The sequence below is a fragment of the Nerophis lumbriciformis genome, linkage group LG01, assembly GCF_033978685.3.
Source record: "Nerophis lumbriciformis linkage group LG01, RoL_Nlum_v2.1, whole genome shotgun sequence".
In the NCBI taxonomy this organism is placed as follows: Eukaryota; Metazoa; Chordata; class Actinopteri; order Syngnathiformes; family Syngnathidae; genus Nerophis; species Nerophis lumbriciformis.
In genome coordinates, this window is record NC_084548.2 from 72,737,501 (window position 1) to 72,754,519 (window position 17,019).

General features: G+C 39.3%; 1 protein-coding gene across 1 annotated transcript in view; it reads left to right on the forward strand.

The window, feature by feature from the left end:
* Positions 1-17,019, forward strand: part of pou6f1 (POU class 6 homeobox 1) — an 83,670-nt gene that overhangs the window by 210 nt on the left and 66,441 nt on the right. The window contains exon 2 of the mRNA XM_061972475.1: positions 440-522. Coding sequence (XP_061828459.1) covers positions 466-522 — 57 coding nt within the window. The 5' untranslated portion in view covers positions 440-465. The remainder of the gene's footprint in view (positions 1-439; positions 523-17,019) is intronic.

Consider the following 17,019-nt stretch of genomic DNA (forward strand, 5'->3'; position numbering starts at 1 on the left):
TGTTTTTTTTTTTTAAAGTGTGTCGAAAAAAAGACGACTCGTACCCCTTTGCTTGCAGCAGCCGAACCGCGACAGGAAATGAGTTTGGGTTAATATGCAATGCGCTCAATTAGCATAATTTATATATTTATGATAAAGAGAGAGCGATACATAATGCTGGCTGTCCTAAAGTGACCGACGAGGCTGTGGCGGTGGAGACCATGAAGACAAAGTTTTGGCAGCAGCAGCATGTCTGTCATCATCTTGGATCTCATTTTTTAGGCGTTTCTAGTTTGCATCAGTGTCTTCCTCTCCCCCCTCACACACACACACACACACAATGTCCACACACACACACTTCTGCAGCCAAAGTGCAACACACAGGGTCATGTTTATTATAATATGTATCATGTTTACTGGCCCTTCCACTGTTTCCATTCAAAATGATGATTTGTTTCAGTGACTGGAGGATTTTCTTCGGGAGCCATGAAGTCCCAGGACCTTCCGGCCAGAGATGCCCCGCCGCTTACCGTCAACGAGCAGGTAACTCACCTTGTGACGAAGACCGGGGGCGCTTTTAATGTTGAAGAAGTGAGGGAAGTTCGTTCAAAAATGATGCAAAATCAAAGCTTTTTTTAAAAATTTCTTTATCAATCAATCAATCAATCAATGTTTATTTATATAGCCCTAAATCACAAGTGTCTCAAAGGGCTGCACAAGCCACAACGACATCCTCGGTACAAAGCCCACATAAGGGCAAGGAAAAACTCACCCCAGTGGGACGTCGATGTGAATGACTATGAGAAACCTTGGAGAGGACCGCATATGTGGGTAACCCCCCCCCCCCCTCTAGGGGAGACCGAAAGCAATGGATGTCGAGTGGGTCTGACATAATATTGTGAGAGTCCACTCCATAGTGGATCCAACATAATAGTAAGAGTCCAGTCCATAGTGGGGCCAGCAGGACACCATCCCGAGCGGAGACGGGTCAGCAGCGCAGAGATGTTCCCAGCCGATGCACAGGCGAGCGGTCCCCTCCGGGTCCCGACTCTGGACAGCCAGCATCCATGGCCACCGGACCTGTGCCCCCCCCGCCCCCTCCACAAGGAAGAGGGGAGCAGAGGAGAAAAGAAAAGAAACGGCAGATCAACTGGTCTAACAGGGGGGGCTATTTAAAGGCTAGAGTATACAAATGAGTTTTAAGATGGGACTTACCGTATTTTCCGCACTATTAGCCGCACCTAAAAACCACAAATTTACTCAAAAGCTGACAGTGCGGCTTATAACCCGGTGCGCTTTATATATGGATTGATATTAAGATTCATTTTCATAAAGTTTCGGTCTCGCAACTACGGTAAACAGCCGCCATCTTTTTTCCCCGTAGAAGAGGAAGTGCTTCTTCTTCTACGCAAGCAACCGCCAAGGTAAGCACCCGCCCCCATAGAACAGGAAGCGCTTCTTCTTCTACTGTAAGCAACCACCCGCCCGCGTAGAAGAAGAAGAAGAAGCGCGCGGATATTACGTTTCATTTCCTTTGTGTGTTTACATCTGTAAAGACCACAAAATGGCTCCGACTAAGCGACAGGTTTCCGGTTCATGAAAAGACGCAATCTCTCCATCCGCACACGGACTACTATTTCACAGCAACTGCCTAAAGACTTTCAAGAAAAGCTGGCTACTTTCCGTGCATATTGTAAAAACAAGATAGCTGAAAAAAAGATCCGGCCAGAGAACATTATCAACATGGACGAGGTTCCACTGACTTTTGATATTCCTGTGAACCGCACTGTGGATACAACGGGAGCACGTACGGTGAATATTCGCACCACAGGGAATGAGAAGTCATCCTTCACTGTGGTTCTAGCTTGCCATGCTAATGGCCAGAAACTTCCACCCATGGTGATATTCAAAAGGAAGACCTTGCCAAAAGAGACCTTTCCAGCCGGCGTCATCATAAAAGCTAACTCGAAGGGATGGATGGATGAAGAAAAGATGAGCGAGTGGTTAAGGTAAGTTTACGCGAAGAGGCCGGGTGGCTTTTTTCACGCAGCTCCGTCCATGTTGATATACGACTCCATGCGCGCCCACATCACGCTGGTTTTTAATATATTATTAAAGTTTGACTGACCTATCTGACTGTTTTTTTGACATTCCTTTAGCGCAGTTAGATGCGGCTTATAACACGGGGCGGCTTATAGGTGGACAAAGTTTTGAAATATGCCGTTCATTGAAGGCGCGGCTTATAACCCAGGGCGGCTTATGGTGCGGAAAATACGGTAAATGCTTCTACTGAGGTAGCATCTCTAATTGTTACCGGGAGGGCATTCCATAGTACTGGAGCCCCAATAGAAAACGCTCTATAGCCCGCAGACTTTTTTTGGGCTCTGGGAATCACTAATAAGCCAGAGTTCTTTGAACGCAGATTTCTTGCCGGGACATATGGTACAATGCAATCGGCAAGATAGGACGGAGCTAGACCGTGTAGTATTTTATACGTAAGTAGTAAAACCTTAAAGTCACATCTTAAGTGCACAGGATGCCAGTGCAGGTGAGCCAGTATAGGTATGTATATATGTATATAAAGCAGGGCCGGCCCGTGGCATAGGCCGTATAGGCAAATGCTAAGGGCGCCGGCCATCAGGGGGCGCCACGCCAGTTCCACAAATGTTGGAGAAAAAAAAGAAAAAAAAGTTGGTACTATTATTTCTAAATACAAAAAATAATCCCACGTTAATTAAAATGCAAAGTAAAGCCTATTTAATAGAAATATTATTTGTTACAACATTACGCCCCCCCTGATTGCTAATCAATAAATAGCTAGTTCTGTTTTAACGTCGGGTTAATATTGTGGAGGGGGCTAAATTGTTATGGAAAATAATAATGTAACGTTAGGTGATTACAGTACTCCCACCTTACATTCCTCAGGGACATTTGTATTAGATCTTTTAAGCAGGTGTTTTTTGTTTACATTGTTATTGCCTTCTGGTTAGCTAATGTTTGCCCTGCAGGTAATAGTCACTTTTCCACCCCTTTATATATTAGGTATAGTTGTAAGTAAAAAAAAAAAAGGTTAAAGACAAAGCTATTCGGTTTCTTGTGAGTATATACACTTCACTGCCGATGTGGGGGGGCGCCACCTAAAATCTTGCCTAGGGCGCCAGATTGGTTAGGGCCGGGCCTGATATAAAGGTATATACATTATAGGCGTAATATGATCAAACTTTCTTGTTTTTGTCAAAAGTCTAGCTGCCGCATTTTGTACCAACTGTAATCTTTTAATGCTAGACATAGGGAGACCCCAAAATAATACGTTACAGTAGTCGAGACGAGACGTAACGAACGCATGAATAATGATCTCAGCGTCGCTAGTGGATAAAATAGAACGGATTTTAGCGATATTACGGAGATGAAAGAAGGCCGTTTTAGTAACACTCTTAATGTGTGACTCAAAGGAGAGAGTTGGGTGGAAGATAATACCCAGATTCTTTACTGATTCGCCTTGTGTAATTGTTTGGTTGTCAAATGTTAAGGTGGTATTATTAAATAAATGTCGGTGTTTAGCAGGACCGATAATCAGCATTTCCGTTTTCTTGGCGTTGAGTTGCAAGAAGTTAGCGGACATCCATTGTTTAATTTCATTAAGACACGCCTCCAGCTGACTACAATCCGGCGTGTTGGTCAGCTTTAGGGGCATGTAGAGTTGGGTAACTGCACTTTTTTTCCTCTTGCATATCATTCACAATTCTCCATTAAAACATAAGCAAGAGTATATGAACACCAATACGGTTTTCGATCAGACAGGTCCACTTCCATGGCAGTGATGGAAGTAGTTGAGGAGGTAACCACTGTAATTGATAAGAAGCAGAGGTGGGTAGAGTAGCCAGAAATTGTACTCAAGTAAGAGTACTGTTACTTTAGAGATTTATTACTCAAGTAAAAGTAAGGAGTAGTCACCCAAATATTTACTTGAGTAAAAGTAAAAAGTATGTTGTGAAAAAGCTACTCAAGTACTGAGTAACTGATGAGTAACATATACACACACATATATATATATATATATATATATATATATATATATACAGAGGTGGGTAGTAACGCGCTACATTTACTCCGTTACATCTACTTGAGTAACTTTTGGGATAAATTGTACTTCTAAGAGTAGTTTTAATGCAACATACTTTTACTTGAGTATATTTATAGAGAAGAAACGCTACTTTTACTCCGCTACTTTTATCTACATTCAGCTCGCTACTCGCTACTAATTTTTATCGATCTGTTAATGCACGCTTTGTTTGTTTTGGTCTGTCAGACAGACCTTCGTAGTGCCTGCCTTACTGGTGACGTTTCACTTCGTTCCACCAATCAGATGCAGTCACTGGTGACGTTGGACCAATCAAACAGAGCCAGGGGTCACATGACCTGACTTAAACAAGTTGAAAAACGTATTCGGGTGTTACCATTTAGTGGTCAATTGTACGGAATATATACTGTACTGTGCAATCTACTAATAAAAGTTTCAATCAATCAATCAAAAGTGTGAAGGAAAAAAGATCCTTTTTTTTATTTCAACCGTACACCCCGTCAAAAGCCTAAAGACTGACTGCACAGTTCCTGTCTTCACAATAAAAGTGCCGCTCCATCGCGCCTGCGCTTTCAAAATAAGAGTCTCCGAAAGCCAGCGCAAACAAGCTAGCAAGCTACGGAGTTTGCCGCCAATGTATTTCTTGTAAAGTGTATAAAAACGAATATGGAAGCTGGACAAATAAGATGGCAAAAACCAACCACTTTCATGTGGTATTAGACAGAAAGGAGGAACTTTTTTTCTTCTCCATTTGAAAACGTGGACGTTATCAGCACTACTGTCTGATTACAATCAACGCAAGTCATCAGAATCAGGTAATACACCAACTTATATTCTTGTTTTCATGAAAGAAAGGAATATATATGTGTTAAACATGCATGTATATTCATTAAAACACCTTTAACATGTAAACAAAAACAGCTAAATAAATACATATAAATTATATACTGTATATATAAATGTATATGTATATATATATATATATATATATATATATATATATATATATATATGAGTGTGTATGTTACTCATCAGTTACTCAGTACTTGAGTAGTTTTTTCACAACATACTTTTTACTTTTACTCAAGTAAATATTTGGGTGACTACTCCTTACTTTTACTTGAGTAATAAATCTCTAAAGTAACAGTACTCTTACTTGAGTACAATTTCTGGCTACTCTACCCACCTCTGTGTATATATATATACATATATATATATGTATATATATATACACACACATATATATATATACATACATTGATATATACAGTATATAATTTATATTTATTTATTTTGCCGTTTTTGTTTACATGTTAAAGGTGTTTTAATGAATATACATGCATGTTTAACACATATAGATTCCTTTGTTTCATGAAGACAAGAATATAAGTTGGTGTATTACCTGATTCTGATGACTTGCATTGATTGTAATCAGACAGTAGTGATGATAACGTCCACGTTTTCAAATGGAGGAGAAAAAAAGTTCCTCCTTTCTGTCTAATACCACATGAAAGTGGTTGGTTTTTGGCTTTTTATTTGTCCAGCTTCCATATTCGTTTTTATACACTTTACAAGAAATACATTGGCGGCAAACTCCGTCGCTTGCTAGCTTGCTCGCTTGTTTGCGCTGGCTTTCGGAGACTCTTATTTTGAAAGCGCAGGCGCGATGGAGCGGCACTTTTATTGTGAAGACAGGAACTGTGCAGTCAGTCTTTAGGCTTTTGACGGGATGAACGGTTGAAATAAAAAAGGGTCTTTTTTCCTTCACACTTTTGATTGATTGATTGGAACTTTTATTAGTAGATTGCACAGTACAGTACATATTCCGTACAATTGACCACTAAATGGTAACACCCGAATACGTTTTTCAACTTGTTTAAGTCAGGTCATGTGACCGCCTGGCTCTGTTTGATTGGTCCAACGTCACCAGTGACTGCATCTGATTGGTGGAACGGAGTGAACGTCACCAGTGACTGTATTTGTTGAAACGCAGGCACTATGGAGGTCTGTCTGACAGACCAAAACAAACAAAGCGTGCATTAACAGATCGATAAAAATTAGTAGCGAGTAGCGAGCTGAATGTAGATAAAAGTAGCGGAGTAAAAGTAGCGTTTCTTCTCTATAAATATACTCAAGTAAAAGTAAAAGTATGTTGCATTAAAACTACTCTTAGAAGTACAATTTATCCCAAAAGTTACTCAAGTAGATGTAACGGAGTAAATGTAGCGCGTTACTACCCACCTCTGATAAGAAGGAGCTTTGACACCATCCATCACACATTACTTTGAAACAAAATGCAGAGGTATGGTGTCAGAGGTCTTGCTCATGATTGGTTGAAAAGCTATCTTGGTGGCAGAGAACAGTATGTGCATATGAACAATGTAGATTCAGATAAAAAGATTATAACACATGGAGTACCCCAAGGTTCTGTACTGGGACTAGGGATGTCCCGATCCAGGTTTTTGCACTTCCGATCCGATACCGATATTGTTTTTGCATTTCCGATCCGATACCGATACTGGCCTATCCGAGCATGTATTAAAGTTTAAAGTTATTTAGCCTACTTAGTTGTCAGAATCATGTTGAAAAGGGTTTTAGTACTCTTGATAACAACTAGCCAGCTGAATTAGGGGAGTTTGAATAATACACAATGGTTGGTAACAAGAAACTGACCTGTTTATTCAAGGATAAACACAAAATAGACAAACTTATACATGACAAACAGAAATGGCATCATTGAAACTAGGGCTGGGCGATATGGCCTTTTTTTAATATTGCGATATTTTAAGGCCGTATTGCGATACATGATATATATCTGGATATTTTGCCTTAGCCTTGAATGAACACTTGATGCATATAATCACAACAGTATGATGATTCTATGTGTTTTGATTGATTGATTGAGACTTTTATTAGTAGGTTGCACAGTGAAGTACATATTCCATACAATTGACCACTAAATGGTAACACCCCAATAAGTTTAACTTGTTTAAGTCGGGGTCCACTTAAATTGATTCATGATACAGATATATACTATCAGATATATACTATCATGTCATCACACAAGATAATCACATTGGATTATTTACATTATTTATAATCCAGGGTGTGGAGGGGGGCGCCGGATGTAAGTGTCAAAAAGACAGCCAAAAGAGTTTGATATGAGAATAAATCTAAAGTTAAAATATAGGGTAGAAATGCACCCATTTGCAGGAAATGTAGTCTTGATTTTCAAAATGTTCTTTCAAGGCTTGCATGTCTACATTAAAACATTCTTCTTCATACTGCATTAATATATGCTACTTTTAAACTTTCATGCAGAGAAGGAAATCACAACTAAAAAAATAATTTTTTTCATACGGTGTTGATGTGGAAATTTTTGCCTGGGCATTTTGATGGTGTGGACGTGTGGCACCGAATGGAGATAAGCGTCTCGACAGATGTCACAATATTTGAACAATGATGACGAAAACTGTTTTCTCTGTCGTGTCTGTGTGTCGAAAATTGTTATGCGCTTATTTTTTTATTTGATTTTGTGCGTGGCATAGATTTGCTATGCGCAGAGGACGCTTAAACGGTGCGCAATTGCACAGGCGAGCACCTTAGAGGGAGCGTAGCTCGCACGGCTGCGCCAGCATCACAGCTAACGTTAGCCATGCTGCTACCTCTCTGCTCGGGGAGGACGTATACGTATGTGACGTATGACGTGACAGTATGTGACGTGTGTAAGAAGGTGCGCTTGCTGTCTGTGAGAGGGAGACACAGGAAAGAGTGAGAAGAGCCTGTCGTGTAATGCCAGCAGCTAAAAGCAACTGCGTGAGAATTCACAGACCTGTGGATGTGTTGAAGGTGTGCTGGAAAATGCGGAACGGAAATTAGGGAGCAGCAGTTGGCAAGTATGTGTAGATCAGGGGTGCTCACACCTTTTCTGCAGGCGAGCTACTTTTCAATTGATCAAGTCGTGGGGATCTACCTCATTCATATATATAATTTATATTTACTTATTTATGAAATATATGTTTTTGTTAACAAGTTAAAGGTGTTTAATGATAATGCAAGCATGTTTAACACATATAGTTAATATTGTTAATAAATTAAAGGTGTTTAAAGATAATGCAAACATGTTTAACACATATAGTTAATATTGTTAACAAGTTAAAGGTGTTTAATGATAATACAAGAATGTTTAATACATATAGTTAATATTCTTAACAACTTAAAGGTGTTTAATGATAATACAAGCATGTTTAACACATATAGTTAATATTGTTAACAAGTTAAAGGTGTTTAAAGATAATACAAGCATGTTTAACACATATAGTTAATATTGTTAATAAGTTAAAGGTGTTTAAAGATAATGCAAGCATGTTTAACACATATAGTTAATATTGTTAATAAGTTAAAGGTGGTTAAAGATAATACAAGCATGTTTAACACATATAGTTAATATTGTTAATAAGTTAAAGGTGTTTAAAGATAATGCAAGCATGTTTAACACATATAGTTAATATTGTTAATAAGTTAAAGGTGGTTAAAGATAATACAAGCATGTTTAACACATATAGATTCCTTTCTTTCATGAAGACAAGAATATAAGTTGGTGTATTACCTGATTGTGATGACTTGCATTGATAGGAATCAGACAGTAGTGATGATAACGTCCGCATTTTCGAATGGAGGAGAAAAAAGTCCTCCTTTCTGTCCAATACCACATGAAAGTGGTTGGTTTTTGGCAACTTATTTGTCCAGCTTCCGTACTCCTTTGTATACACTTTACAAGAAATACATTGTCGGCAAACTCCGTAGCTTGCTAGCTTGTGCACGCCAGCTTTCTGAGACTCTTATTTTGTTAGCGCAACTGTGCAGTCGGTCTTTGGAGTTTTGACGACAGGTACGGCGCCAGAGTCTGTTGAAATAAAGTGTTTCTCGCCTTCCAGTCGGTCATTTTAATGAGCTGGCAGCAGCCAGCGTCATCTCAGAAGACCCTCGGGTGCCGTGAATGTCAATCAAGTGACGAAAGTGACGTCATAGTGAAGATTTATGATCGCTCATTTTTAGGACTATTTTTTTAATGCCTGGCTGGTGATCGACTGACACACCCTCCGAGATCGACCGGTAGATCGCGATCGACGTAATGAGCACCCCTGATGTAGATTCACATAAAAAGATTATAACACATGGAGTACCCCAAGGTTCTGTACTGGGACCAAAATTGTTTTTATTGTACCAATATTCTACAACACAAATACAACATTGAAACAACATTCTTTTTACGACGTTTATTCAATGTTAGGTTGTGACATTTGCTGTAAATCAGTGCGCTCCAGTCAAATTTGACTTCATTTTTAAGCCGATTCCTAAAAACTGCGGAGTGTTCCTGTTATATAGAGGATATTTGACTAGTGTTTTTGCAGCAGGTGCCTAAAACAGCAAAAAATTCCTGATAATAGAGGATCTTTGACAAGTGTTCTTGCAGCAGATTCCTTAAACCAGCAGAACATCCCTGACATATAGAGGATCTTTGACAAGTGTTCTTGCAGCAGATTCCTTAAACCAGCAGAACATTCCTGACATATAGAGGATCTTTGACCAGTGTTCTTGCAGCAGATTCCTTAAACCAGCAGAACATCCCTGACATATAGAGGATCTTTGACAAGTGCTTTTGCAGCAGATTCCTAAAAACAGTAGAATTCTCCTGTCATATAGAGGATCTTTGTCTCGCGTATTTGCAGTAAATCCTTAAATAGGGCAGTGAACTACTGTCAAATTTGACGAGTAGTTTTTTTCCCCAGCAGATTCCTAAAAACAGCAGAATGTTAATGTCATATAGAGGATCTTTGACCGTGTTTTTGCAGCAGATTCTTAAAAACAGCAGAACATTCCTGTCATATAGAGGATCTTTGACATGTGTTCTTGCAGCAGATTCCTTAAAACAACAGAACATTCCTGACATATAGAGGATCTTTGACAGGTGTTGTGTTCTTGCAGCAGATTCCTTAAACCAGCAGAACATTCCTGACATACAGTATAGAGGATCTTTGACCAGTGTTCTTGCAGCAGATTCCTAAAAACAGTAGAATTCTCCTGTCATATAGAGGATCTTTGACCAGTGTTCTTGCAGCAGATTCCTAAAAACAGTAGAATTCTCCTGTCATATAGAGGATCTTTGTCTCGCGTATTTGCAGTAAATCCTTAAATAGGGCAGTGAACTACTGTCAAATTTGACGAGTAGTTTCCCCCCCCGCAGATTCCTAAAAACAGCGGAATGTTCCTGTCATATAGAGGATCTTTGACAGTGTTTTTGCCGCAGATTCCTAAAAACAGCAAAACATTCCTGATAATAGAGGATCTTTGACATGTGTTCTTGCAGCAGATTCCTTAAAACAACAGAACATTCCTGACATATAGAGGATCTTTGACAGGTGTTGTGTTTTTGCAACAGATTCCTTAAACCAGCAGAACATTCCTGACACATAGAGGATTTTTGACAAGTGTTCTTGCAGCAGATTCCTAAAAACAGCAGAACATTCCTGACATATAGAGGATCTTTGACCAGTGTTTTTGCAGCAGATTCCTTAAACCAGCAGAACATTCCTGACACATAGAGGATCTTTGTCTCGCGTATTTGCAGTAAATCCTTAAATAGGGCAGTGAACTACTGTCAAATTTGACAAGTAGTTGTTTTTTCCAGCAGATTCCTAAAAACAGCAGAATGTTCCTGTCATATAGAGGATCTTTGACCGTGTTTTTGCCGCAGATTCCTAAAAACAACAGAACATTCCTGACATATAGAGGATCTTTGACAGTGTTCTTGCAGCAGATTCCTTAAACCAGCAGAACATTCCTGACATATAGAGGATCTTTGACCAGTGCTTTTGTAGCAGATTCCTAAAAACAGTAGAATTCTCCTGTCATATAGAGGATCTTTGTCTCGCGTATTTGCAGTAAATCCTTAAATAGGGCAGTGAACTACTGTCAAATTTGACGAGTAGTTTTCCCCCCCCAGCAGATTCCTAAAAACAGCGGAATGTTCCTGTCATATAGAGGATCTTTGACAGTGTTTTTGCCGCATATTCCTAAAAACAGCAAAACATTCCTGATAATAGAGGATCTTTGACATGTGTTCTTGCAGCAGATTCCTTAAAACAACAGAACATTCCTGACATATAGAGGATCTTTGACAGGTGTTGTGTTTTTGCAACAGATTCCTTAAACCAGCAGAACATTCCTGACACATAGAGGATTTTTGACAAGCGTTCTTGCAGCAGATTCCTAAAAACAGCAGAACATTCCTGACACATAGAGGATCTTTGTCTCGCGTATTTGCAGTAAATCCTTAAATAGGGCAGTGAACTACTGTCAAATTTGACAAGTAGTTGTTTTTTCCAGCAGATTCCTAAAAACAGCAGAATGTTCCTGTCATATAGAGGATCTTTGACCGTGTTTTTGCCGCAGATTCCTAAAAACAACAGAACATTCCTGACATATAGAGGATCTTTGACAGTGTTCTTGCAGCAGATTCCTTAAAACAACAGAACATTCCTGACATATAGAGGATCTTTGACAAGTGCTTTTGCAGCAGATTCCTAAAAACAGTAGAATTCTCCTGTCATATAGAGGATCTTTGTCTCGCGTATTTGCAGTAAATCCTTAAATAGGGCAGTGAACTACTGTCAAATTTGACGAGTAGTTTTTTTTCCCCAGCAGATTCCTAAAAACAGCAGAATGTTCCTGTCATATAGAGGATCTTTGACCGTGTTTTTGCCGCAGATTCCTAAAAACAGCAGAACATTCCTGTCATATAGAGGATCTTTGACATGTGTTCTTGCAGCAGATTCCTTAAAACAACAGAACATTCCTGACATATAGAAGATCTTTGACAAGTGCTTTTGCAGCAGATTCTTAAAAACAGTAGAATTCTCCTGTCATATAGAGGATCTTTGTCTCGCGTATTTGCAGTAAATCCTTAAACAGGGCAGTGAACTACTGTCAAATTTGACGAGTAGTTTTTTTTCCAGCAGATTCCTAAAAACAGCAGAATGTTCCTGTCATATAGAGGATCTTTGACAGTGATTTTGCCGCAGATTCCTAAAAACAGCAGAACATGCCTGTCATATAGAATATCTTTGACATGTGTTCTTGCAGCAGGTTCCTTAAACCAGCAGAACATTCCTGACATATAGAGGATCTTTGACCAGTGCTTTTGCAGCAGATTCCTAAAAACAGTAGAATTCTCCTGTCATATAGAGGATCTTTGTCTCGCGTATTTGCAGTAAATCCTTAAATAGGGCAGTGAACTACTGTCAAATTTGACGAGTAGTTTTCCCCCCCCAGCAGATTCCTAAAAACAGCAGAATGTTCCTGTCATATAGAGGATCTTTGACCGTGTTTTTGCCGCAGATTCTTAAAAACAGCAGAACATTCCTGTCATATAGAGGATCTTTGACATGTGTTCTTGCAGCAGATTCCTTAAAACAACAGAACATTCCTGACATATAGAGGATCTTTGACAGGTGTTGTGTTCTTGCAGCAGATTCCTTAAACCAGCAGAACATTCCTGACATACAGTATAGAGGATCTTTGACCAGTGTTCTTGCAGCAGATTCCTAAAAACAGTAGAATTCTCCTGTCATATAGAGGATCTTTGACCAGTGTTCTTGCAGCAGATTCCTAAAAACAGTAGAATTCTCCTGTCATATAGAGGATCTTTGTCTCGCGTATTTGCAGTAAATCCTTAAATAGGGCAGTGAACTACTGTCAAATTTGACGAGTACCGGTAGTTTCCCCCCCCCCAGCAGATTCCTAAAAACAGCGGAATGTTCCTGTCATATAGAGGATCTTTGACAGTGTTTTTGCCGCAGATTCCTAAAAACAGCAAAACATTCCTGATAATAGAGGATCTTTGACATGTGTTCTTGCAGCAGATTCCTTAAAACAACAGAACATTCCTGACATATAGAGGATCTTTGACAGGTGTTGTGTTTTTGCAACAGATTCCTTAAACCAGCAGAACATTCCTGACACATAGAGGATTTTTGACAAGTGTTCTTGCAGCAGATTCCTAAAAACAGCAGAACATTCCTGACATATAGAGGATCTTTGACCAGTGTTTTTGCAGCAGATTCCTTAAACCAGCAGAACATTCCTGACACATAGAGGATCTTTGTCTCGCGTATTTGCAGTAAATCCTTAAATAGGGCAGTGAACTACTGTCAAATTTGACAAGTAGTTGTTTTTTCCAGCAGATTCCTAAAAACAGCTGAATGTTCCTGTCATATAGAGGATCTTTGACCGTGTTTTTGCCGCAGATTCCTAAAAACAACAGAACATTCCTGACATATAGAGGATCTTTGACAGTGTTCTTGCAGCAGATTCCTTAAAACAACAGAACATTCCTGACATATAGAGGATCTTTGACAAGTGCTTTTGCAGCAGATTCTTAAAAACAGTAGAATTCTCCTGTCATATAGAGGATCTTTGTCTCGCGTATTTGCAGTAAATCCTTAAATAGGGCAGTGAACTACTGTCAAATTTGACGAGTAGTTTTTTTTCCAGCAGATTCCTAAAAACAGCAGAATGTTCCTGTCATATAGAGGATCTTTGACAGTGTTTTTGCCGCAGATTCCTAAAAACAGCAAAACATTCCTGATAATAGAGGATCTTTGACATGTGTTCTTGCAGCAGATTCCTTAAAACAACAGAACATTCCTGACATATAGAGGATCTTTGACAGGTGTTGTGTTTTTGCAACAGATTCCTTTAACCAGCAGAATATTCCTGACATATAGAGGATCTTTGACATGTGTCGTGTTTTTGCAGCAGATTCCTTAAACCAGTAGAATTCTCCTGTCATATAGAGGATCTTTGACCAGTGTTCTTGCAGCAGATTCCTTAAACCAGCAGAACATTCCTGACATATAGAGGATCTTTGACCAGTGCTTTTGTAGCAGATTCCTAAAAACAGTAGAATTCTCCTGTCATATAGAGGATCTTTGTCTCGCGTATTTGCAGTAAATCCTTAAATAGGGCAGTGAACTACTGTCAAATTTGACGAGTAGTTTTCCCCCCCCAGCAGATTCCTAAAAACAGCGGAATGTTCCTGTCATATAGAGGATCTTTGACAGTGTTTTTGCCGCAGATTCCTAAAAACAGCAAAACATTCCTGATAATAGAGGATCTTTGACATGTGTTCTTGCAGCAGATTCCTTAAAACAACAGAACATTCCTGACATATAGAGGATCTTTGACAGGTGTTGTGTTTTTGCAACAGATTCCTTAAACCAGCAGAACATTCCTGACACATAGAGGATTTTTGACAAGTGTTCTTGCAGCAGATTCCTAAAAACAGCAGAACATTCCTGACATATAGAGGATCTTTGACCAGTGTTTTTGCAGCAGATTCCTTAAACCAGCAGAACATTCCTGACACATAGAGGATCTTTGTCTCGCGTATTTGCAGTAAATCCTTAAATAGGGCAGTGAACTACTGTCAAATTTGACAAGTAGTTGTTTTTTCCAGCAGATTCCTAAAAACAGCAGAATGTTCCTGTCATATAGAGGATCTTTGACCGTGTTTTTGCCGCAGATTCCTAAAAACAACAGAACATTCCTGACATATAGAGGATCTTTGACAGTGTTCTTGCAGCAGATTCCTTAAACCAGCAGAACATTCCTGACATATAGAGGATCTTTGACCAGTGCTTTTGTAGCAGATTCCTAAAAACAGTAGAATTCTCCTGTCATATAGAGGATCTTTGTCTCGCGTATTTGCAGTAAATCCTTAAATAGGGCAGTGAACTACTGTCAAATTTGACGAGTAGTTTTTTCCCCCCAGCAGATTCCTAAAAACAGCAGAATGTTCCTGTCATATAGAGGATCTTTGACCGTGTTTTTGCCGCAGATTCTTAAAAACAGCAGAACATTCCTGTCATATAGAGGATCTTTGACATGTGTTCTTGCAGCAGATTCCTTAAAACAACAGAACATTCCTGACATATAGAGGATCTTTGACAGGTGTTGTGTTCTTGCAGTAGATTCCTTAAACCAGCAGAACATTCCTGACATACAGTATAGAGGATCTTTGACCAGTGTTCTTGCAGCAGATTCCTAAAAACAGTAGAATTCTCCTGTCATATAGAGGATCTTTGACCAGTGTTCTTGCAGCAGATTCCTAAAAACAGTAGAATTCTCCTGTCATATAGAGGATCTTTGTCTCGCGTATTTGCAGTAAATCCTTAAATAGGGCAGTGAACTACTGTCAAATTTGACGAGTAGTTTTCCCCCCCCAGCAGATTCCTAAAAACAGCGGAATGTTCCTGTCATATAGAGGATCTTTGACAGTGTTTTTGCCGCAGATTCCTAAAAACAGCAAAACATTCCTGATAATAGAGGATCTTTGACATGTGTTCTTGCAGCAGATTCCTTAAAACAACAGAACATTCCTGACATATAGAGGATCTTTGACAGGTGTTGTGTTTTTGCAACAGATTCCTTAAACCAGCAGAACATTCCTGACATACAGTATAGAGGATTTTTGACAAGTGTTCTTGCAGCAGATTCCTAAAAACAGCAGAACATTCCTGACATATAGAGGATCTTTGACCAGTGTTTTTGCAGCAGATTCCTTAAACCAGCAGAACATTCCTGACACATAGAGGATCTTTGTCTCGCGTATTTGCAGTAAATCCTTAAATAGGGCAGTGAACTACTGTCAAATTTGACAAGTAGTTGTTTTTTCCAGCAGATTCCTAAAAACAGCAGAATGTTCCTGTCATATAGAGGATCTTTGACCGTGTTTTTGCCGCAGATTCCTAAAAACAACAGAACATTCCTGACATATAGAGGATCTTTGACATGTGTTCTTGCAGCAGATTCCTTAAAACGACAGAACATTCCTGACATATAGAGGATCTTTGACAGGTGTTGTGTTTTTGCAACAGATTCCTTTAACCAGCAGAATATTCCTGACATATAGAGGATCTTTGACATGTGTCGTGTTTTTGCAGCAGATTCCTTAAACCAGTAGAATTCTCCTGTCATATAGAGGATCTTTGACCAGTGTTCTTGCAGCAGATTCCTAAAAACAGTAGAATTCTCCTGTCATATAGAGGATCTTTGTCTCGCGTATTTGCAGTAAATCCTTAAATAGGGCAGTGAACTACTGTCAAATTTGACGAGTAGTTTCCCCCCCCCCAGCAGATTCCTAAAAACAGCGGAATGTTCCTGTCATATAGAGGATCTTTGACAGTGTTTTTGCCGCAGATTCCTAAAAACAGCAAAACATTCCTGATAATAGAGGATCTTTGACATGTGTTCTTGCAGCAGATTCCTTAAAACAACAGAACATTCCTGACATATAGAGGATCTTTGACAGGTGTTGTGTTTTTGCAACAGATTCCTTAAACCAGCAGAACATTCCTGACATACAGTATAGAGGATTTTTGACAAGTGTTCTTGCAGCAGATTCCTAAAAACAGCAGAACATTCCTGACATATAGAGGATCTTTGACCAGTGTTTTTGCAGCAGATTCCTTAAACCAGCAGAACATTCCTGACACATAGAGGATCTTTGTCTCGCGTATTTGCAGTAAATCCTTAAATAGGGCAGTGAACTACTGTCAAATTTGACAAGTAGTTGTTTTTTCCAGCAGATTCCTAAAAACAGCAGAATGTTCCTGTCATATAGAGGATCTTTGACCGTGTTTTTGCCGCAGATTCCTAAAAACAACAGAACATTCCTGACATATAGAGGATCTTTGACATGTGTTCTTGCAGCAGATTCCTTAAAACGACAGAACATTCCTGACATATAGAGGATCTTTGACAGGTGTTGTGTTTTTGCAACAGATTCCTTTAACCAGCAGAATATTCCTGACATATAGAGGATCTTTGACATGTGTCGTGTTTTTGCAGCAGATTCCTTAAACCAGTAGAATTCTCCTGTCATATAGAGGATCTTT